Source organism: Oncorhynchus clarkii, chromosome 12 (genome assembly GCF_045791955.1).
Source record: "Oncorhynchus clarkii lewisi isolate Uvic-CL-2024 chromosome 12, UVic_Ocla_1.0, whole genome shotgun sequence".
Lineage (NCBI taxonomy): Eukaryota > Metazoa > Chordata > Actinopteri > Salmoniformes > Salmonidae > Oncorhynchus > Oncorhynchus clarkii.
Window position 1 is genome coordinate 3,164,110 of NC_092158.1, and position 23,693 is coordinate 3,187,802.

The following is a 23,693-nucleotide window of genomic DNA, read 5'->3' on the forward strand; positions in this document are numbered from 1 at the left end:
ATATGGCCTGTTTCATTGGATTGTCAGCCTATCATATGGCCTGTTTCATTGGATTGTCAGCCTATCATATAGCCTGTTTCATTGGATTGTCAGCCTATCATATGGCCTGTTTCAGCATGACACATGCCTCCCCAGTGGAGCCATACAATAGACCCACAGTTACCATGGCATTACTGACCTTATGGGCCCATGCAATGCACCCCTTTGTCATCTGAAGCAGAGAAGAGCTCAACTCACTCCATATACATGTTCAGTTAAATGTTCTCAATTGAAATATACCAGATTTTGTACATACCTTTTAAGGTGCTTATATATACATTTGGTTAGTGGAAATCCTTGTAATACAGGTATAGTATGAAAAATAAAGAGATGACAATTAGGCTACAGGAGATGAGCGTCACAGGTCATATTTACTGAGGTTCGTTTTATTTTTAAATTTGAGTTAGCAACGTTGCTTGCAAAATGATTGGAGTCGTTCCCATTGATAGACAATACATGGTTACTCTATGTATCACTGACCCTGGATAAGCTAGCGACTGGGCTAACACAGCTAACCTTTTAGTTCAATAAAATGTTGATTAACATTTCGTTGGCCTAATAATCCTGAGAGAAATTGAACTAGCGACTAGCTCGCTAGTTATACTGTACCTAGGTAGCTAGTTATATTGTACCTAGCTAGCTAGTTATACTGTACCTAGGTAGCTAGTTATATTGTACCTAGCTAGCTAGTTATACTGTACCTAGGTAGCTAGTTATATTGTACCTAGCTAGCTAGTTATACTGTACCTAGGTAGCTTAGGTTAGCCGACTTTTCTCAAAAGAAATGTCATTGTGGCTAGTTACTTCTTGTCACTCATGCGAAGTCAAATATCACTTCAGAAATGTTAAAATTAAACGTTGTAGACCATTTCACCCCTGTTGCTGCAGCTTAAACCATTCTCGAAATAACAGAGACATTCTGTGAAAACCAGCTTCAAATGTTCTCAAATGTTTTGTCACCAGTGCCTCTTTGTTTTCGTTAACATGTTTAAGTCCTCACACACTGTCGCTGCTACGGCCCTAATCTGGAGAGCACATTCAGAGCTCTGCCCAAGCAAAATCTTTGTAGGGAAGCCATCATGCCCTGCATAATACACTACTCATGACCAGGGCCCATAGTGCCATTTGATCATAGCACAGCCCAGTGGTGTAAAGTACTTAAGTAAAAAATAGTTTTGAAGTACTACTTCAGTTGTTTTTTGGAGTAGTATTTGCTTCACTACATCCCTAAAGAAAAAACATGTACTTTTTCCTCCCTGACATCCAAAAGCACTCGATATATGTTGAATGCTCAGGCAGGACAGAAAAATGGTCCAATTCACACACCTATGAATATAACGTGTTGTCAACCCTACAGCCTCTGGTCTGGAAGACTCACTAAACACAAATACTGCATTTGTAAATGTCTGTGTGGGAGTGTGCCCCCTGTCTGTCAGTAAATTTAAAAAACAAGACAATCTGGTTTCCTAAAATATCAGGAATTTAATGTATAGTATTTACTTTTACTTTACTGAAGCATGATAATTGAGTACTAAGTACATTTTAAACCAATAAATTTTTTAAAACTTTTACTCAAGTCGTATTTTACTGGGTGACTTTCACTTTTACTTGAATCATTTTCTACAAAGATATCTTTACAATTGAAACCTTTTTCCACCACTGGCAAAGCCTGCTAGCCACAAGATGCTGAAAGCCTCAATCACAGCCTGCTGGTCAATGGTCCAATCCACAGGAGGTTGGTGACGCCTTCATTAGGGGAGGATGGGGCTCGTGGTAATGACTGGAGCGGAATCAGTGGAATGGTATCAAACACATCAAACACATTGGTTTCCATGGTTTCCAGGTGTTTGATGCCATTCCATTTGCTCCGTTCCGGACATTGTTATGAGCCGTTCTCACCCCCCAGCAGCCTCCTGTGATCCAATCTGAAATGTCAATCATTTCCGTTTTAATAATAACATAAATAATCATCATAACAACTTGAAATAATTAATCGGTAGGCAAATGGTTTCGATATGTTAATGTTCTGTTACTGGTTAAACCTGAAGTCATATCAGACTCTATGAGCTGGGGACGCTCAAATCTGAACCTTGACTTTATTTTCACTTCTGATTTAAAGTCAGGGACTGATTTAGAAACTGGTGAGTGCAATTAACTATTAGGTACAAAATGTATCAGATGGAGCTTATTCAGATGCAGTTCCTCTCTCTACCAGCAGAGGTCAGTGTTTAAACATATACAGTGTCATCCTCTCTATGAGCAGGGGTCAGAGTTTAAACATAGTTTCACTAGTTCCTCTCTCGCTAACAGCAGGGGTAAGTGTTTAGCCATAAACAGTTTAACGAGTTCCCCTCTACCAGCAGAGGTCCGTGTTTAGCCATAAACAGTTTCACTAGTCAAATCATAACATCTAAATTAACATCTCTGCAGAGAAACAAGCATGGCTGACTACATAATACTACAGTCTAGGATGGCTGACTACAGAATACTACAGTCTAGCATGGCTGACTACATAATACTACAGTCTGGGATGGCTGACTACATAATACTACAGTCTAGCATGGCTGACTACATAATACTACAGTCTAGGATGGCTGACTACATAATACTACAGTCTGGGATGGCTGACTACAGAATACTACAGTCTAGGATGGCTGACTACAGAATACTACAGTCTAGGATGGCTGACTACATAATACTACAGTCTAGGATGGCTGACTACATAATACTACAGTCTGGGATGGCTGACTATATAATACTACAGTCTGGGATGGCTGACTATATAATACTACAGTCTAGGATGGCTGACTATATAATACTACAGTCTGGGATGGCTGACTATATAATACTACAGTCTAGCATGGCTGACTATATAATACTACAGTCTGGGATGGCTGACTACATAATACTACAGTCTAGGATGGCTGACTATATAATACTACAGTCTGGGATGGCTGACTACATAATACTACAGTCTAGGATGGCTGACTATATAATACTACAGTCTGGGATGGCTGACTACATAATACTACAGTCTGGGATGGCTGACTACATAATACTACAGTCTAGGATGGCTGACTATATAATACTACAGTCTAGCATGGCTGACTACATAATACTACAGTCTAGGATGGCTGACTACATAATACTACAGTCTGGGATGGCTGACTACATAATACTACAGTCTAGGATGGCTGACTACATAATACTACAGTCTAGGATGGCTGACTACATAATACTACAGTCTAGGATGGCTGACTATATAATACTACAGTCTAGCATGGCTGACTATATAATACTACAGTCTAGGATGGCTGACTACATAATACTACAGTCTAGGATGGCTGACTATATAATACTACAGTCTAGGATGGCTGACTACATAATACTACAGTCTAGGATGGCTGACTACATAATACTACAGTCTGGGATGGCTGACTATATAATACTACAGTCTAGGATGGCTGACTACATAATACTACAGTCTAGGATGGCTGACTATATAATACTACAGTCTAGGATGGCTGACTATATAATACTACAGTCTAGGATGGCTGACTATATAATACTACAGTCTAGCATGGCTGACTATATAATACTACAGTCTAGCATGGCTGACTATATAATACTACAGTCTGGGATGGCTGACTACATAATACTACAGTCTAGGATGGCTGACTACATAATACTACAGTCTAGGATGGCTGACTATATAATACTACAGTCTAGCATGGCTGACTATATAATACTACAGTCTAGCATGGCTGACTATATAATACTACAGTCTAGGATGGCTGACTACATAATACTACAGTCTAGGATGGCTGACTACGTAATACTACAGTCTAGGATGGCTGACTATATAATACTACAGTCTGGGATGGCTGACTATATAATACTACAGTCTAGCATGGCTGACTATATAATACTACAGTCTAGGGGGGATGACTATATAATACTACAGTCTAGGATGGCTGACTATATAATACTACAGTCTAGGATGGCTGACTATATAATACTACAGTCTAGGATGGCTGACTATATAATACTACAGTCTAGCATGGCTGACTATATAATACTACAGTCTGGGATGGCTGACTACATAATACTACAGTCTGGAATGGCTGACTATATAATACTACAGTCTAGCATGGCTGACTACATAATACTACAGTCTAGGATGGCTGACTATATAATACTACAGTCTAGGATGGCTGACTATATAATACTACAGTCTAGGATGGCTGACTACATAATACTACAGTCTAGGATGGCTGACTATATAATACTACAGTCTAGGATGGCTGACTATATAATACTACAGTCTAGGATGGCTGACGACAGAATACTACAGTCTAGCATGGCTGACTACATAATACTACAGTCTAGGATGGCTGACTATATAATACTACAGTCTAGGATGGCTGACTACATAATACTACAGTCTAGGATGGCTGACTATATAATACTACAGTCTAGGATGGCTGACTACATAATACTACAGTCTAGGATGGCTGACTACATAATACTACAGTCTGGGATGGCTGACTATATAATACTACAGTCTAGGATGGCTGACTACATAATACTACAGTCTAGGATGGCTGACTATATAATACTACAGTCTAGCATGGCTGACTATATAATACTACAGTCTAGCATGGCTGACTATATAATACTACAGTCTAGCATGGCTGACTATATAATACTACAGTCTAGGGGGGATGACTATATAATACTACAGTCTGGGATGGCTGACTATATAATACTACAGTCTAGGATGGCTGACTATATAATACTACAGTCTAGGATGGCTGACTACATAATACTACAGTCTAGGATGGCTGACTATATAATACTACAGTCTGGGATGGCTGACGACAGAATACTACAGTCTAGGATGGCTGACTACATAATACTACAGTCTAGCATGGCTGACTATATAATACTACAGTCTAGGATGGCTGACTACATAATACTACAGTCTGGGATGGCTGACTATATAATACTACAGTCTGGGATGGCTGACTATATAATACTACAGTCTAGCATGGCTGACTATATAATACTACAGTCTGGGATGGCTGACTACATAATACTACAGTCTAGGATGGCTGACTATATAATACTACAGTCTAGCATGGCTGACTATATAATACTACAGTCTGGGATGGCTGACTACATAATACTACAGTCTGGGATGGCTGACTATATAATACTACAGTCTAGCATGGCTGACTACATAATACTACAGTCTAGGATGGCTGACTATATAATACTACAGTCTAGGATGGCTGACTATATAATACTACAGTCTAGGATGGCTGACTACATAATACTACAGTCTAGGATGGCTGACTATATAATACTACAGTCTAGGATGGCTGACGACAGAATACTACAGTCTATCATGGCTGACTACATAATACTACAGTCTAGGATGGCTGACTATATAATACTACAGTCTAGGATGGCTGACTACATAATACTACAGTCTAGGATGGCTGACTATATAATACTACAGTCTAGCATGGCTGACTATATAATACTACAGTCTAGCATGGCTGACTATATAATACTACAGTCTAGCATGGCTGACTATATAATACTACAGTCTAGGATGGCTGACTATATAATACTACAGTCTAGGATGGCTGACTACATAATACTACAGTCTAGGATGGCTGACTATATAATACTACAGTCTAGCATGGCTGACTACATAATACTACAGTCTAGGATGGCTGACTATATAATACTACAGTCTAGGATGGCTGACTATATAATACTACAGTCTAGGATGGCTGACTACATAATACTACAGTCTAGGATGGCTGACTATATAATACTACAGTCTAGGATGGCTGACGACAGAATACTACAGTCTAGCATGGCTGACTACATAATACTACAGTCTAGGATGGCTGACTATATAATACTACAGTCTAGGATGGCTGACTACATAATACTACAGTCTAGCATGGCTGACTATATAATACTACAGTCTAGGATGGCTGACTATATAATACTACAGTCTGGGATGGCTGACTATATAATACTACAGTCTAGGATGGCTTACTATATAATACTACAGTCTAGGATGGCTGACTACATAATACTACAGTCTAGCATGGCTGACTATATAATACTACAGTCTAGCATGGCTGACTATATAATACTACAGTCTAGGATGGCTGACTATATAATACTACAGTCTAGGATGGCTGACTACATAATACTACAGTCTGGGATGGCTGACTACATAATACTACAGTCTGGGATGGCTGACTACATAATACTACAGTCTAGGATGGCTGACTACAGAATACTACAGTCTAGGATGGCTGACTACATAATACTACAGTCTGGGATGGCTGACTACATAATACTACAGTCTGGGATGGCTGACTACATAATACTACAGTCTGGGATGGCTGACTATATAATACTACAGTCTAGCATGGCTGACTATATAATACTACAGTCTAGCATGGCTGACTACATAATACTACAGTCTAGGATGGCTGACTACAGAATACTACAGTCTAGGATGGCTGACTACATAATACTACAGTCTGGGATGGCTGACTACATAATACTACAGTCTAGGATGGCTGACTACATAATACTACAGTCTGGGATGGCTGACTACATAATACTACAGTCTGGGATGGCTGACTACATAATACTACAGTCTGGGATGGCTGACTATATAATACTACAGTCTAGCATGGCTGACTATATAATACTACAGTCTAGGATGGCTGACTATATAATACTACAGTCTAGGATGGCTGACTATATAATACTACAGTCTGGGATGGCTGACTACATAATACTACAGTCTGGGATGGCTGACTACATAATACTACAGTCTGGGATGGCTGACTACATAATACTACAGTCTAGGATGGCTGACTACATAATACTACAGTCTGGGATGGCTGACTATATAATACTACAGTCTAGCATGGCTGACTATATAATACTACAGTCTGGGATGGCTGACTATAGAATACTACAGTCTAGGATGGCTGACTATATACTACTACAGTCTAGGATGGCTGACTATATAATACTACAGTCTGGGATGGCTGACTATATAATACTACAGTCTAGCATGGCTGACTACAGAATACTACAGTCTAGCATGGCTGACTACATAATACTACAGTCTAGGGGGGATGACTATAGTGTGTAGAGTGTAATCCAGGAATAGCTATATTTTATAGGAATAGTAATCGAGGAGTAGCTCAGTGTGTGTGTGTAGAGTGTTATCCAGGAATAGCTCAGTGTGTTGTGTAGTGTATTCCAGGAGTAGCTCAGTGTGTTGTGTAGTGTATTCCAGGAGTAGCTCAGTGTGTTGTGTAGTGTATTCCAGGAGTAGCTCAGTGTGTTGTGTAGTGTATTCCAGGAGTAGCTCAGTGTGTTGTGTAGTGTATTCCAGGAGTAGCTCAGTGAGTTGTGTAGTGTATTCCAGGAGTAGCTCAGTGTGTTGTGTAGTGTATTCCAGGAGTAGCTCAGTGTGTTGTGTAGTGTATTCCAGGAGTAGCTCAGTGTGTTGTGTAGTGTATTCCAGGAGTAGCTCAGTGTGTTGTGTAGTGTATTCCAGGAGTAGCTCAGTGTGTTGTGTAGTGTATTCCAGGAGTAGCTCAGTGTGTTGTGTAGTGTATTCCAGGAGTAGCTCAGTGTGTTGTGTAGTGTATTCCAGGAGTAGCTCAGTGTGTGTGTGTAGAGTGTTATCCAGGAATAGCTCAGTGTGTTGTGTAGTGTATTCCAGGAGTAGCTCAGTGTGTTGTGTAGTGTATTCCAGGAGTAGCTCAGTGAGTTGTGTAGTGTATTCCAGGAGTAGCTCAGTGTGTTGTGTAGTGTATTCCAGGAGTAGCTCAGTGTGTTGTGTAGTGTATTCCAGGAGTAGCTCAGTGTGTTGTGTAGTGTATTCCAGGAGTAGCTCAGTGTGTTGTGTAGTGTATTCCAGGAGTAGCTCAGTGTGTGTGTGTAGAGTGTTATCCAGGAATAGCTCAGTGTGTTGTGTAGTGTATTCCAGGAGTAGCTCAGTGTGTTGTGTAGTGTATTCCAGGAGTAGCTCAGTGTGTTGTGTAGTGTATTCCAGGAGTAGCTCAGTGAGTTGTGTAGTGTATTCCAGGAGTAGCTCAGTGTGTTGTGTAGTGTATTCCAGGAGTAGCTCAGTGTGTTGTGTAGTGTATTCCAGGAGTAGCTCAGTGTGTTGTGTAGTGTTATCCAGGAATAGCTCAGTGTGTTGTGTAGTGTATTCCAGGAGTAGCTCAGTGTGTTGTGTAGTGTATTCCAGGAGTAGCTCAGTGTGTTGTGTAGTGTATTCCAGGAGTAGCTCAGTGAGTTGTGTAGTGTATTCCAGGAGTAGCTCAGTGTGTTGTGTAGTGTATTCCAGGAGTAGCTCAGTGTGTTGTGTAGTGTATTCCAGGAGTAGCTCAGTGTGTTGTGTAGTGTATTCCAGGAGTAGCTCAGTGTGTTGTGTAGTGTATTCCAGGAGTAGCTCAGTGTGTTGTGTAGTGTATTCCAGGAGTAGCTCAGTGTGTTGTGTAGTGTATTCCAGGAGTAGCTCAGTGTGTTGTGTAGTGTATTCCAGGAGTAGCTCAGTGTGTTGTGTAGTGTATTCCAGGAGTAGCTCAGTGTGTTGTGTAGTGTATTCCAGGAGTAGTGTATTCCAGGAGTAGCTCAGTGTGTGTGTGTAGAGTGTTATCCAGGAATAGCTCAGTGAGTTGTGTAGTGTATTCCAGGAGTAGCTCAGTGAGTTGTGTAGTGTATTCCAGGAGTAGCTCAGTGTGTTGTGTAGTGTATTCCAGGAGTAGCTCAGTGTGTTGTGTAGTGTATTCCAGGAGTAGCTCAGTGTGTTGTGTAGTGTATTCCAGGAGTAGCTCAGTGTGTTGCTCAGCGTTTTAAAAGTGGTGTGTTCATATGTATTCACCCCCTTTACTATGAAGCCCCTAAATAAGATCTGCTGCAACCAATTATCTTCAGAAGTCACATAATTAGTAACATAAAGTCCACCTGTGTGCAATCTAAGTGTCACATGATCTGTCACATGATCTCAGTGTATATACACCTGTTCTGAAAGGTCCCAGAGTCTGCAACACCACTAAGCAAGGGGCACCATGAAGACCAAAGAGCTCTCCAAACAGGTCAGGAACAAAGTTGTGGAGAAGTACAGATAAGGGTTGGATTTTTTTTTAAATATCAGAAACTTTGAACATCCCACGGAGCACCATTAAATACATTGTTAAAAAATGGAAAGAATATGGCACCACAACAAACCTGCCAAGAGAGGGCCGACCACCAAAACTCACGGACCGGGCAAGGAGGGCAACAAAGAGACCAAAGATAACCCTGAAGGAGCTGCAAAGCTCCACAGCAGAGAATGGAGTATCTGTCCATAGGACCACTTTAAGCCGTACTCCACAGAGCTGGACTTTATGGAAGAGTGGCCAGAAAACAATTAAATACACGTTTGGTGTTCGCCAAAAGGCATGTGGGAGACTCCTCAAACATATGGAAGAAGGTACTCTGGTCAGATGAGACTAAAATTCAGTACATTGTAGAGTAATATTGAAGACATTAAAACTATGAAATAACACACATGGAATCATGTAGTAAGCAAAAAAGTGTTAAACAAATCCAAATATATTTTTATATTCTTCAAAGTAGCCACCCTTTGCCTTGATGACAGATTTGTACACTCTTGGCATTCTTTCAACAAGCTTCACAAGTCCTCAACTGGCAGCTTCATTAAATAGTACCTGTAAAACACCAGTCTCAACGTCAACAGTGAAGAGGCAACTCCGGGATGCTGGCCTTCTAGGCAACTCAACATCTTATTCACATAGAGTTAATCAGGCTTTTGATTGTGGCCTGTGAAATGTTGTCCCACTATATATATATATATATATACATATATATATATATATATATATATATATATATATATATATATATATATATATATATATATATATATATATATATATATATTATACACAAAGATGAATAGAGAGACATTAAGCTGTGATTTCAATGAAATTGTCACCCTCCTCCTATCCCCCGACACAGAGCCTCATCATGCCTCTATATAATAACTTTCTAGGTGCCTACTCGCAGAATCTATAGCTTGGTAAACACAGCTATGGAAAGATGACAGAGAGGAAACAGAAGATTTAGAGAGACCAAGAGAGAGGAGAGAGAGACGGTGGGGGGAGAGGAGACAGAGGGGGAGGGAGGAGAGACTCTGGAGAGGGGAGGGAGGAGAGGAGAGAGAGGAGTGAGAGGGGGTGGGGGAGAGAGAGGAGAGAAAGGAGTGAGAGGAGAGAGAGGAGAGAGAGGTGTGAGAGGGGGTGGGGGGAGAGAGAGGAGAGAGAGAGGAGATAGAGGGGGTGGGGGGAGAGAGAGGAGAGAGAGAGGAGATAGAGGGGGTGGGGGAGAGAGATGGGGAAGGGAGGAGAGGAGACAGAGGTGGAGGGAGGGAGGGAGGAGAGGAGATGGAGAAGGGAAGGGAAGGGAGGAGAGGAGAGAGGGGGAGGGAGGGAGGAGAGGAGATGGAGAAGGGAAGGGAAGATAGGAGACAGAGGGGGAGGGAGGGGGGAGGAGAGGAGATGGAGAAGGGAAGGGAGGAGAGGAGACAGAGGGGGAGGGAGGGAGGAGAGGAGATGGAGAAGGGAAGGGAAGGGAGGAGAGGAAATAGAGAGGGGGAGGGAGGAGAGGAGAGAGAGGAGATGGAGAGGAGGTAGGAGAGGAGATAGCGAGAGGGGGAGGGAGGAGGGTCGAGTGTGAATTTAGAAAGAGAGAAGAGAAAATAATTGACAGAATGGTGAATGCGATACGCAAAGCATGTCGTTCTTCTCCAAGCCAAAGGCTTTGATGTACAGCGTCTCAAGATGGTTCACTGTGATTAAAAGGCTTTGGCAGAACTGTTAATTAAATATGGAGCTGGGGCTGAAAACATTGTCTCAAACAGACACAAAGAGAGAGACAGAGAGAGCGGGGGTGAGAGAGAGAGCGGGAGGGTGAGAGAGTGTGAGAGAGAGAGAGAGTGAGAGAGAGAGAGAGAGAGAGGAGGGGTGAGAGAGAGAGGGAAGGTGAGAGAGTGTGAGAGAGAGAGAGAGAGAGTGAGAGAGAGAGAGAGAGACGGGGGTGAGAGAGAGCAAGAGAGCGAGAGAGAGAGAGAGAGAAAGAGAGAGAGAGAGAGAGGGTGTGTGAGAGAGAGAGGGTGAGAGAGGGTGAGAGAGAGAGAGGGAGACGGTGAGAGAATGTTCCTAAATCGACTTAACTCTACATGTGCTAGAAAAACTATAATATCAAACACACACACACACACACACACACACACACACACACACACACACACACACACACACACACACACACACACACACACACACACAGTACAGCACTCACTGAGACAGACAGACTTACCTCTACGATCACTGAACAACCTGTTATTAGGTAACACCAGACAGACGGACAGACAGTCTTACCTCTACGAAGATGAAACATGGGATGATGGAGTAACTGCGCTGTGTGTTGTCAGAAGCCATGGTGTCTCAGTCGGAGATCCTCAATCTACAAGAGGGAAAGGAGACGACTGTTAATATCCACAAATATTGGACACCATTCTGATTCCGATTCCTCGAGTTGGGAATTAATCTCAAGACATAAACTGATTGGACAAGACAAAGAGGTACAAAACACAATCAGACAGGATAGAGGGGCTTCATGTGAACAACACACGGGATAGAGAGGCTTCATGTGAACAACACACAGGATAGAGGGGCTTCATTTGAACAACACACAGGATAGAGGGGCTTCATGTGAACAACACACAGGATAGAGGGACTTCATGTGAACAACACACAGGATAGAGGGGCTTCATGTGAACAACACACAGGATAGAGGGGCTTCATGTGAACAACACACAGGATAGAGGGGCTTCATGTGAACAATATGACACTTCTCTCCTGCTGTATACATAGATGATTAACCAAATAGACTAGTCGAGTCTTGAAATCGATTCACGACTCCAGGAACTTAGGAATCAGGGAATCAGAATGGACACTGACATATACTCTCCTTCTCTCACTGAGAAAACAGAGCTGATGATGGGTGGAGGAACACAGGACAGCAAGAGAGCTGATGACAGGTGGAGGAACACAGGACAGGAAGAGAGCTGATGACAGGTGGAAGAACACAGGACAGGAAGAGAGCTGATGATGGGTGGAGGAACACAGGACAGGAAGAGAGCTGATGATGGGTGGAGGAACACAGGACAGGAAGAGAGCTGATGATGGGTGGAGGAACACAGGACAGGAAGAGAGCTGATGACAGGTGGAGGAACACAGGACAGGAAGAGAGCTGATGACAGGTGGAGGAACACAGGACAGGAAGAGAGCTGATGACAGGTGGAGGAACACAGGACAGGAAGAGAGCTGATGACAGGTGGAGGAACACAGGACAGGAAGAGAGCTGATGACATGTGGAGGAACACAGGACAGGAAGAGAGCTGATGACAGGTGGAGGAACACAGGACAGGAAGAGAGCTGATGACGGGTGGAGGAACACAGGACAGGAAGAGGAGAGAGAAGAGAACAGAGATCTGACGTGACTGAGTGATGTTATAACTAATGTGGCAGATAATGAGATCTGACATGAGAGAGGCTGTGCTTGATTCCACACACACTCACTCACACACACACACTCACACTCACACTCACACACACAGAGGACAGGAAATGCCTCATACCCAACGGCTGGGTCTAATCCTGAATGCTGATTGGTTATAACCCCATTCCAGCCAGTGTCTATTCCACAAGTTGCCAACGGCTAAATCTACGACGTTAAAATGCCCAGTCAGACAATGTATAGCTTGTAAAACTGTAAAAAGCATCTAGACATTATCTCTCCTTTCTTTTAAACTAGCATTTGGTTTTCAACAGTGGACATTTGTATAAACCTTGCTGTCTGTCCCTCTGACATTTCCTACATTGTTTCAATATTGAAATTGGATCTCCAGCTGTCCCATAGTAATGATCGTGTCGGGAGTCGGGACGAGACATACAGGCAGCTTTTCTCAACCAGTTGAAATCATGAATCAGTATAATTTTTATGGATCTATATACAAATAAATGTCAATAGAAACCAGGTCAAAGGAAACCAAGTGCAGCTATTTTACAGTCTTTCAGCTCCCGTGTGAAGTGACTGTGTTGGCTGTGTTGTTGGCTGTGTTGTTGGCTGTGTTGTTGGCTGTGTTAGCTGTAGTGTTAGCTGTGTTGTTAGCTGTGTTGTTAGCTGTGTTGTTGGCTGTGTTGTTGGCTGTGTTGTTGGCTATGTTGTTGGCTGTGTTGTTGGCTGTGTTGTTAGCTGTGTTGTTGGCTGTGTTGTTGGCTGTGTTTTTAGCTGTGTTGTTGGCTGTGTTTTTAGCCGTGTTGTTGGCTGTGTTGTTAGCTGTGTTGTTGGCTGTGTTGTTTAGCTGTGTTAGCTGTGTTGTTGGCTATGTTGTTGGCTGTGTTGTTAGCTGTGTTGTTGGCTGTGTTGTTTAGCTGTGTGGTTGGCTGTGTTGTTAACTGTGTTGTTGGCCGTGTTGTTGGCTGTGGTTTTAGCTGTGTTGTTAGCTGTGCTGTTAGCTGTGCTGTTAGCTGTGTTGTTGGCTGTGTTGTTAGCTGTGTTGTTGGCTGTGTTTTTAGCTGTGTTGTTAGCTGTGTTGTTAGCTGTGTTGTTAGCTGTGTTGTTGGCTGTGTTGTTGGCTGTGTTGTTGGCTGTGTTGTTGGCTGTGTTTTTAGCTGTGTTGTTGGCTGTGTTGTTGGCAGTGTTGATAGCTGTGTTGTTGGCTGTGTTGTTGGCTGTGTTGTTGGCTGTGTTGTTGGCTGTGTTTTTAGCTGTGTTGTTGGCTGTGTTGTTGGCTGTGTTGTTGGCTGTGTTGTTGGCTGTGTTGTTAACTGTGTTGTTGGCTGTGTTGTTGGCTGTGTTTTTAGCTGTGTTGTTTAGCTGTGTTGTTGGCTGTGTTTTTAGCTGTGTTGTTGGCTGTGTTGTTGGCTGTGTTGTTGGCTGTGTTGTTTAGCTGTGTTGTTGGCTGTGTTGTTGGATAGCTCCTCTGAACAGAGGAGTGAGCACATTTTCTATGCCAAATGAAATCGCGCCTCATTAGCTGATCGTTAAAGATGTGTCCAAATAAATGTCTTTAGAAATAAACACCTTAAACAAATGGAAATGCAGCTAATTTGCTGTTTTCCTGGCTGCACTGTTAGTTGCCAGTACGGCAATGTAACATCTAGAACGAACGACTGGGTCACGTCCAAAGATACAGAACAACTGGGTCGTGTCTCTGGCAACCGAACCAACAGAACAAACAGCCAGCTCGCTTGGGTAACAACCTTAGATTTGTGCCGGGACTATATCTCGTGGAAGGATTGAAATAGTAAAGTTTATGAAAATATGTCAATCATTATTTGAATATGTTGGTAACCCGTTGTGTAAAAGTGATAATTGAAGCTCGTCTGGAGGTTAGGTAACACAGCGTCCAAAGAAGAGCCAGATGTATACAGAATGGTGTCGTCTGCGTAGAGGTGGATTAGAGAATCACCAGCAGAAGAGCGACATCATTGATGTATACAGAGAAGATAGTCGGCCCGAGAATTGAACCCTGTGGCACCCCCATAGAGACTGCCAGAGGTCCGGACAACAGGCCCTCCGATTTGACACACTGAGCTCTATCAGAGAAGTAGTTGGGGAACCAGGCGAGGCAATCATTTGAGAAACCAAGGCTGTTGAGTCTGCCGATGAGGATGTGGTGATTGACAGAGTCGAAAGCCTTGGCCAGGTCGATGAATACAGCTGCACAGTATTGTCTCTTATCGATGGCGGTTATGATATCGTTAAGGACCTTGAGCGTGGCTGAAGTGCACCCATGACCAGCTCGGAAACCAGATTGCATAGCGGAGAAGGTATGGTGGGATTCAAAATGGTAAGTAATCTGTTTGTTAACTTGGCTTTCGAGGACCTTAGAGATGCAGGGTAGGATAGATATAGGTCTGCAGCAGTTTGGGTCTAGAGTGTCCCCCCCTTTGAAGAGGGGGATGACCTCGGCAGCTTTCCAATCTTTGGAAATCTCAGACGATACGAAAGAGAGGATGAACAGGCTCGTAATAAGGGTTGCAACAATTTCGGCAGATAATTTAAGAAAGAGAGGGTCCAGATTGTCTAGCCCGGCTGATTTATAGGGGTCCAGATTTTGCAGCTCTTTCAGAACATCAGCTATCTGGATTTGGGTGAAGGAGAAATGGTGGGGGCTTGGGCGGGTTGCTGTAGAGGGTGCCGGGCAGTTGACTGGGGTAGGGGTAGTGAGGTGGAAAGCATGGCCAGCCGTAGAGAAATGCTTATTGAAATTCTCAATTATAGTGGATTTGTCGGTTGTAACAGTGTTTCCTAGCCTCAGAGCAGTGGGCAGCTGGGAGGAGGTGCTCTTGTTCTCCATGGACTTTACAGTGTCCCAGAACTTTTTTGAGTTTGTACTGCAGGATGCAGATTTCTGTTTAAAAAAGCTAGCTTTCCTAACTGCCTGTGTGTATTGGTTCCTAACTTCCCTGAAAAGTTGCATATCATGGGGGCTATTCGATTCTAATGCAGAACGCCACAGGATGTTTTTGTGCTGGTCGAGGGCAGACAGGTCTGGAGTGAACCATATATCCTCCAAACACCATATTTTCTCTGGCATTATCACTTAATTGTCACACTAAAACAAACACACTGTGATTATTGCAGTAAACTACAGCCACAGGTCTGAGTCTCTTAACGTCTACAGATCAACCTACAGCCACAGGTCTGAGTCTCTTAACGTCTACAGAGTAAACTACATCCACAGGTCTGAGTCTCTTAACATCTACAGATTAAACTACAGCCACAGGTCTGAGTCTCTTAACATCTACAGATTAAACTACATCCACAGGTCTGAGTCTCTTAATGTATACAGATTAACCTACAGCCACAGGTCTGAGTCTCTTAATGTCTACAGATTAAACTACAGCCACAGGTCTGAGTCTCTTAATGTATACAGATTAACCTACAGCCACAGGTCTGAGTCTCTTAATGTCTACAGATTAAACTACAGCCACAGGTCTGAGTCTCTTAATGTCTACAGATTAAACTACAGCCACAGGTCTGAGTCTCTAAACATCTACAGATTAAACAACATCCACAGGTCTGAGTCTCTTAACATCTACAGATTAAACTACATCCACAGGTCTGAGTCTCTTAACGTCTACAGATTAAACTACATCCACAGGTCTGAGTCTCTTAACATCTACAGATTAAACTACATCCACAGGTCTGAGTCTCTTAATGTCTACAGATTAACCTACAGCCACAGGTCTGAGTCTCTTAATGTTTACAGATTAACCTACAGCCACAGGTCTGAGTCTCTTAATGTCTACAGATTAACCTACAGCCACAGGTCTGAGTCTCTTAATGTCTACAGATTAACCTACAGCCACAGGTCTGAGTCTCTTAATGTATACAGATTAACCTACAGCCACAGGTCTGAGTCTCTTAATGTCTACAGATTAAACTACATCCACAGGTCTGAGTCTCTTAACACCTACAGATTAAACTACAGCCACAGGTCTGAGTCTCTTAACATCTACAGATTAACCTATATCCACAGGTCTGAGTCTCTTAATGTCTACAGATTAAACTACAGCCACAGGTCTGAGTCTCTTAACATCTACAGATTAAACTACAGCCACAGGTCTGAGTCTCTTAACATCTACAGATTAAACAACATCCACAGGTCTGAGTCTCTTAACATCTACAGATTAAACTACATCCACAGGTCTGAGTCTCTTAACGTCTACAGATTAAACTACAGCCACAGGTCTGAGTCTCTTAACATCTAGAGATTAACCTACAGCCACAGGTCTGAGTCTCTTAATGTCTACAGATTAACCTACAGCCACAGGTCTGAGTATCTTAATGTCTACAGATTAACCTACAGCCACAGGTCTGAGTCTCTTAATGTCTACAGATTAACCTACAGCCACAGGTCTGAGTCTCTTAATGTCTACAGATTAAACTACAGCCACAGGTCTGAGTCTCTTAACATCTACAGATTAAACTACAGCCACAGGTCTGAGTCTCTTAATGTCTACAGATTAACCTACAGCCACAGGTCTGAGTCTCTTAATGTCTACAGATTAAACTACATCCACAGGTCTGAGTCTCTTAACATCTACAGATTAAACTACATCCACAGGTCTGAGTCTCTTAATGTCTACAGATTAACCTACAGCCACAGGTCTGAGTCTCTTAATGTCTACAGATTAACCTACAGCCACAGGTCTGATATTATATTTTTTCCATGGCAAAAATGAAAACACGAAGCAGACCTTTTCTTTGGTCCTTTACAAACCTGCTGTATGTAAAATATTGTGTGTAATAGCTTGGAAAATAACCTATCTGGGCTAGGGGGCAGTAGTAAACAAGAAAACAAACTAATGTGACTGTGGATGACAACATAATGATGTTTTGTTTCCAACATCAGAGCTGTTTTCCTAAAGAAGTTAAATCTGCTTTGTGTTTTGTTTCCTTGCCACGATACTAATGTGAATCGCGATATACAGCAGAGCACCCACAATAACTGTCTGTTATCTCACTAAAACACAGACACAGGAGAGAATTCTGTCTGTTGTCTCACTAAAACACAGACACAGGAGAGAGTTCTGCCTGTTGTCCCACTAAAACACAGACACCGGAGAGAGTTCTGCCTGTTGTCTCACCAAAGCACAGACACACAGGAGAGAGTTCTGTCTGTTGTCTCACTAAAACACAAACACACAGGAGATAGTTCTGCCTGTTGTCTCACTAAAACACAGACACACAGGAGAGAGTTCTGCCTGTTGTCTCACTAAAACACAGACACACAGGAGAGAGTTCTGCCTGTTGTCTCACCAAAACACACACAGGAGAGAGTTCTGTCTGTTGTCCCACTAAAACACAGACACACAGGAGAGAGTTCTGCCTGTTGTCTCACTAAAACACAGACACCGGAGAGAGTTCTGCCTGTTGTCTCACCAAAGCACAGACACACAGGAGAGAGTTCTGTCTGTTGTCTCACTAAAACACAAACACACAGGAGATAGTTCTGCCTGTTGTCTCACTAAAACACAGACACAGGAGAGAGTTCTGTCTGTTGTCTCACTAAAACACAGACACACAGGAGAGAGTTCTGCCTGTTGTCTCACCAAAACACACACAGGAGAGAGTTCTGCCTGTTGTCTCACTAAAGGCCGTTTTATTTGGGTTGTGTCGAACCTCGGGGTGATCTATGATACCATTATCTCTACGGAGTGCCGTTCAACACCCTGTGCTTCAGTTTCGAGTTGTATTAGTCCTGTGTACCAGATATGCGTGGTATTCACCGCCCAACCAAATGCTTACTAGCAGGTTCCTTCTCGACAATGAAACAACAATGAGACATAATAAAAATGATGAACATAAAGTAAATGTCTCAGTAGAATAAATATTTTAGCATAAGAATAATACAGGAGGGTACAGTCTATAGTCCAATATTTACAATCTATAGTCCAATATTTACTATCTATAGTCCAATATTTACAACCTATAGTCCAATATTTACAGTCTATAGTCCAATATTTACATGTGTATTGGGGAAGGGGGGTAGGGGGTTGTGGTGTGTGTGTGTGTGTGTGTGTGTGTGTGTGTGTGTGTGTGTGTGTGTGTGTGTGTGTGTGTGTGTGTGTGTGTGTGTGTGTGTGTGTGTGTGTGTGTGTGTGTGTGCATGTGTTCTAAGCTGTGTAGAATCGGAGCAGGTGGTCAGTACAGTTCAAGTGTTCAACAGTCTGATGGTTTGTAGATAGAAACTGTCTCTGAGCCTGTTGGTATCAGACCTCATGCTCTGATACAGTCTGATGGTTTGTAGATAGAAACTGTCTCTGAGCCTGTTGGTATCAGACCTCATGCTCTGATACAGTCTGATGGTTTGTAGATAGAAACTGTCTCTGAGTCTGTTGGTATCAGACCTCATGCTCTGATACAGTCTGATGGTTTTTAGATAGAAACTGTCTCTGAGCCTGTTGGTATCAGACCTCATGCTCTGATACCATCTGCCCGACCGTAAGGGAGAGAACAGCTCGTGGCATCCTTGATGATTCTGCAGCCTTCCTCAGGCACCGTTTCAAGTCGATGTCCTGGATGGGTGGGAGCACGGTCCCAGTGATGTACTGGGCTGTCTTCACTACCTCCCAGAGGGCGTTGAGGTCGTGGACAGAGAAATTCCTATACCAGACCATGGTGCAACCATATCAGGATGTTCTCTATGGTGCAGCGGTAGTATTTGGAGAGGACCTGGGTTGGCATGTCGAATTTTTTAATCCGCCTTAAGAAGTAGAGCTGCTGTTGCACCCTCTTCACAAGAGTGATGGTGGTGTTGGTCTGTCAGGTCCTCTCCCCTGGAAAAATTAACTACGTCCCTCCTGTCCCCTGTAACTATTATCTAGGTCCCTCCTCTCCCCTGTAACTATTCCCCAGGTCCCTCCTCTCCCCTGTAACTATTCCCCAGGTCCCTCCTCTCCCCTGTAACTATTCCCCAGGTCCCTCCTCTCCCCTGTAACTATTCCCCAGGTCCCTCCTCTCCCCTGTAACTATTCCCCAGGTCCATCCTCTCCCCTGTAACTATTCCCCAGGTCCATCCTCTCCCCTGTAACTATTCCCCAGGTCCATCCTCTCCCCTGTAACTATTCCCCAGGTCCCTCCTCTCAACTGTAACTATTCCCCAGGTCCCTCATCTCCCCTGTAACTATTCCCCAGGTCCCTCCTCTCCCCTGTAACTATTCCCCAGGTCCCTCCTCTCCCCTGTAACTATTCCCCAGGTCCCTCCTCTCCCCTGTAACATTTCCCCAGGTCCCTCCTCTCCCCTGTAACTATTCCCCAGGTCCATCCTCTCCCCTGTAACTATTCCCCAGGTCCCTCCTCTCCCCTGTAACTATTAGCTAGGTCCCTCCTCTCCCCTGTAACTATTCACCAGGTCCCTCCTCTCCCCTGTAACTATTCCCCAGGTCCATCCTCTCAACTGTAACTATTCCCCAGGTCCCTCCTCTCCCCTGTAACTATTATCTAGGTCCCTCCTCTCCCCTGTAACTATTCGCCAGGTCCCTCCTCTCCCCTGTAACTATTCCCCAGGTCCCTCCTCTCCCCTGTAACTATTCCCCAGGTCCATCCTCTCCCCTGTAACTATTCCCCAGGTCCCTCCTCTCCCCTGTAACTATTATCTACGTCCCTCCTCTCCCCTGTAACTATTATCTAGGTCCCTCCTCTCCCCTGTAACTATTCCCCAGGTCCATCCTCTCCCCTGTAACTATTCCCCAGGTCCATCCTCTCCCCTGTAACTATTCCCCAGGTCCCTCCTCTCCCCTGTAACTATTCATCAGGTCCCTCCTCTCCCCTGTAACTATTCGCCAGGTCTCTCCTCTCCCCTGTAACTATTCCCCAGGTCCCTCCTCTCCCCTGTAACTATTCCCCAGGTCCCTCCTCTCTCCTGTAACTATTATAAAGGTCCCTCCTCTCACCTGTAACTATTCCCCAGATCCCTCCTCTCACCTGTAACTATTCCCCAGGTCCCTCCTCTCCCCTGTAACTATTCCCCAGGTCCCTCCTCTCCCCTGTAACTATTCCCCAGGTCCCTCCTCTCCCCTGTAACTATTCCCCAGGTCCCTCCTCTCCCCTGTAACATTTCCCCAGGTCCCTCCTCTCCCCTGTAACTATTCCCCAGGTCCATCCTCTCCCCTGTAACTATTCCCCAGGTCCCTCCTCTCCCCTGTAACTATTAGCTAGGTCCCTCCTCTCCCCTGTAAATATTCACCAGGTCCCTCCTCTCCCCTGTAAAAATTCCCCAGGTCCATCCTCTCAACTGTAACTATTCCCCAGGTCCCTCCTCTCCCCTGTAACTATTATCTAGGTCCCTCCTCTCCCCTGTAACTATTCGCCAGGTCCCTCCTCTCCCCTGTAACTATTCCCCAGGTCCCTCCTCTCCCCTGTAACTATTCCCCAGGTCCATCCTCTCCCCTGTAACTATTCATCAGGTCCCTCCTCTCCCCTGTAACTATTCGCCAGGTCTCTCCTCTCTCCTGTAACTATTCCCCAGGTCCCTCCTCTCCCCTGTCACTATTCCCCAGGTCCCTCCTCTCTCCTGTAACTATTATAAAGGTCCCTCCTCTCACCTGTAACTATTCCCCAGATCCCTCCTCTCCCCTGTAACTATTCCCCAGGTCCCTCCTCTCCCCTGTAACTATTCCCCAGGTCCCTCCTCTCCCCTGTAACTATTCCCCAGGTCCCTCCTCTCCCCTGTAACTATTCCCCAGGTCCCTCCTCTCCCCTGTAACATTTCCCCAGGTCCCTCCTCTCCCCTGTAACTATTCCCCAGGTCCATCCTCTCCCCTGTAACTATTCCCCAGGTCCCTCCTCTCCCCTGTAACTATTAGCTAGGTCCCTCCTCTCCCCTGTAAATATTCACCAGGTCCCTCCTCTCCCCTGTAACTATTCCCCAGGTCCATCCTCTCAACTGTAACTATTCCCCAGGTCCCTCCTCTCCCCTGTAACTATTATCTAGGTCCCTCCTCTCCCCTGTAACTATTCGCCAGGTCCCTCCTCTCCCCTGTAACTATTCCCCAGGTCCCTCCTCTCCCCTGTAACTATTCCCCAGGTCCATCCTCTCCCCTGTAACTATTCCCCAGGTCCCTCCTCTCCCCTGTAACTATTATCTACGTCCCTCCTCTCCCCTGTAACTATTATCTAGGTCCCTCCTCTCCCCTGTAACTATTCCCCAGGTCCATCCTCTCCCCTGTAACTATTCCCCAGGTCCCTCCTCTCCCCTGTAACTATTCATCAGGTCCCTCCTCTCCCCTGTAACTATTCGCCAGGTCTCTCCTCTCCCCTGTAACTATTCCCCAGGTCCCTCCTCTCCCCTGTAACTATTCCCCAGGTCCCTCCTCTCTCCTGTAACTATTATAAAGGTCCCTCCTCTCACCTGTAACTATTCCCCAGATCCCTCCTCTCCCCTGTAACTATTCCCCAGGTCCCTCCTCTCCCCTGTAACTATTCCCCAGGTCCCTCCTCTCCCTTGTAACTATTCCCCAGGTTTTCTCCCATGTAACTATTCCCCAGGTCCCCAGTGTCAGTGTGGAGGTGTTGTTGCCAATCCTCACAGCCTGTCTGCCCACCAGGAAATCCAGAATCCAGTTGCAAAGGGTGGTGTCCAGACCCAGGGCTCTGAGCTTGGTGTCCAGACCCAGGGCTCTGAGCTTGGTGTCCAGACCCAGGGCTCTGAGCTTGGTGTCCAGACCCAGGGCTCTGGGCTTGGTGTCCAGACCCAGGGCTCTGAGCTTGGTGTCCAGACCCAGGGCTCTGGGCTTGGTGACCAGACCCAGGGCTCTGAGCTTGGTGTCCAGACCCTGGGGCTCTTGAGCTTGGCGTCCAGACCCAGGGCTCTGAGCTTGGTGTCCAGACCCAGGGCTCTGGGCTTGGTGTCCAGACCCAGGGCTCTGAGCTTGGTGTCCAGACCCCGGGGCTCTGAGCGTGGTGTCCAGACCTAGGGCTCTGAGCTTGGTGTCCAGACCCGGGGCTCTGAGCTTGGTGTCCAGACCCAGGGCTCTGAGCTTGGTGTCCAGACCCGGGGCTCTGAGCTTGGTGTCCAGACCCGGGGCTTTGAGCTTGGAGTTGAGCTTGGAGGGAAGAATAGAGTTAAATATTCAGTCTGAGAGATTTCCTCACATCAGCCCCAGAGAGTGATGGCCCATGAATTGTCTGGAGCAGAGAGAGTCTTCCTGGATGGCTCGATATTGTCTGCCTCGAAGTCAGCATAGAATGTGTTAAGCTCGTCTGGGAGGGAGGCTTCGGTGAGAACCGCATAGCTGGATTTGCCTTTGTAGTCTGTGATTGTCTGTAGTCCTTGCTACATGCGTCATGAGCCTGAGTTGTCGAACATCAATTCAAGTTTGAGTCTGTGTTGTCTTCGCGTCCCTAATGGATTTGTGGAGCTCGTACCTGCTTGCCTTGTATGGGTCGCACACCACCGAGTCCCCGGGGTTCGTTCTGCTGACATTGAATGCTGCAGTACAGTCTCTCAGCATGGTATGGATATCTCCGTTCACACAGGGTTTCTGGTTGGGGTATGTCCGGATTGTTACTGTGGGTACAACATCATCAACACATTTCCTAGTGACTGATGGAAGGTATTCAGACCTCGTCCCTTTTTGTACATTTTGTTACATCGCAGCCTTATTCTAAAATAGATTTTTTAAAAACACATTGTCCTCATCAATCTACACACAATACCACATAATGACAAAGAGAAAACGGGTTTTTATCATTTTTTTGCACCAAAAAAATGTAATAGTAATAACCAATTTACATAAATATTCAGCCCCTTTGCTATGAGAATCGAAATTAATCTCAGGTGCATCTTGTTTCCATTGATCATCCTTGAGATGTTTCTACAACTTGATTGGAGTCCACCTGTGGTAAATTAAATTGATTGGACATTATTTGGAAAGGCACACACCTGTCTATATATAAGATCCAACAGTTGACAGTGCATGTCAGAGCAAAAACCAAGTCATGAGGTA

General features: G+C 44.6%; 1 protein-coding gene across 1 annotated transcript in view; it reads right to left on the reverse strand.

Moving 5' to 3' along the window:
* LOC139421839 (phospholipid phosphatase-related protein type 1) overlaps positions 1-23,693 on the reverse strand; it is a 173,907-nt gene that overhangs the window by 124,648 nt on the left and 25,566 nt on the right. The window contains exon 2 of the mRNA XM_071172960.1: positions 11,547-11,631. Within this exon, the coding sequence (XP_071029061.1) occupies positions 11,547-11,606 (60 nt within the window). The 5' untranslated portion in view covers positions 11,607-11,631. The remainder of the gene's footprint in view (positions 1-11,546; positions 11,632-23,693) is intronic.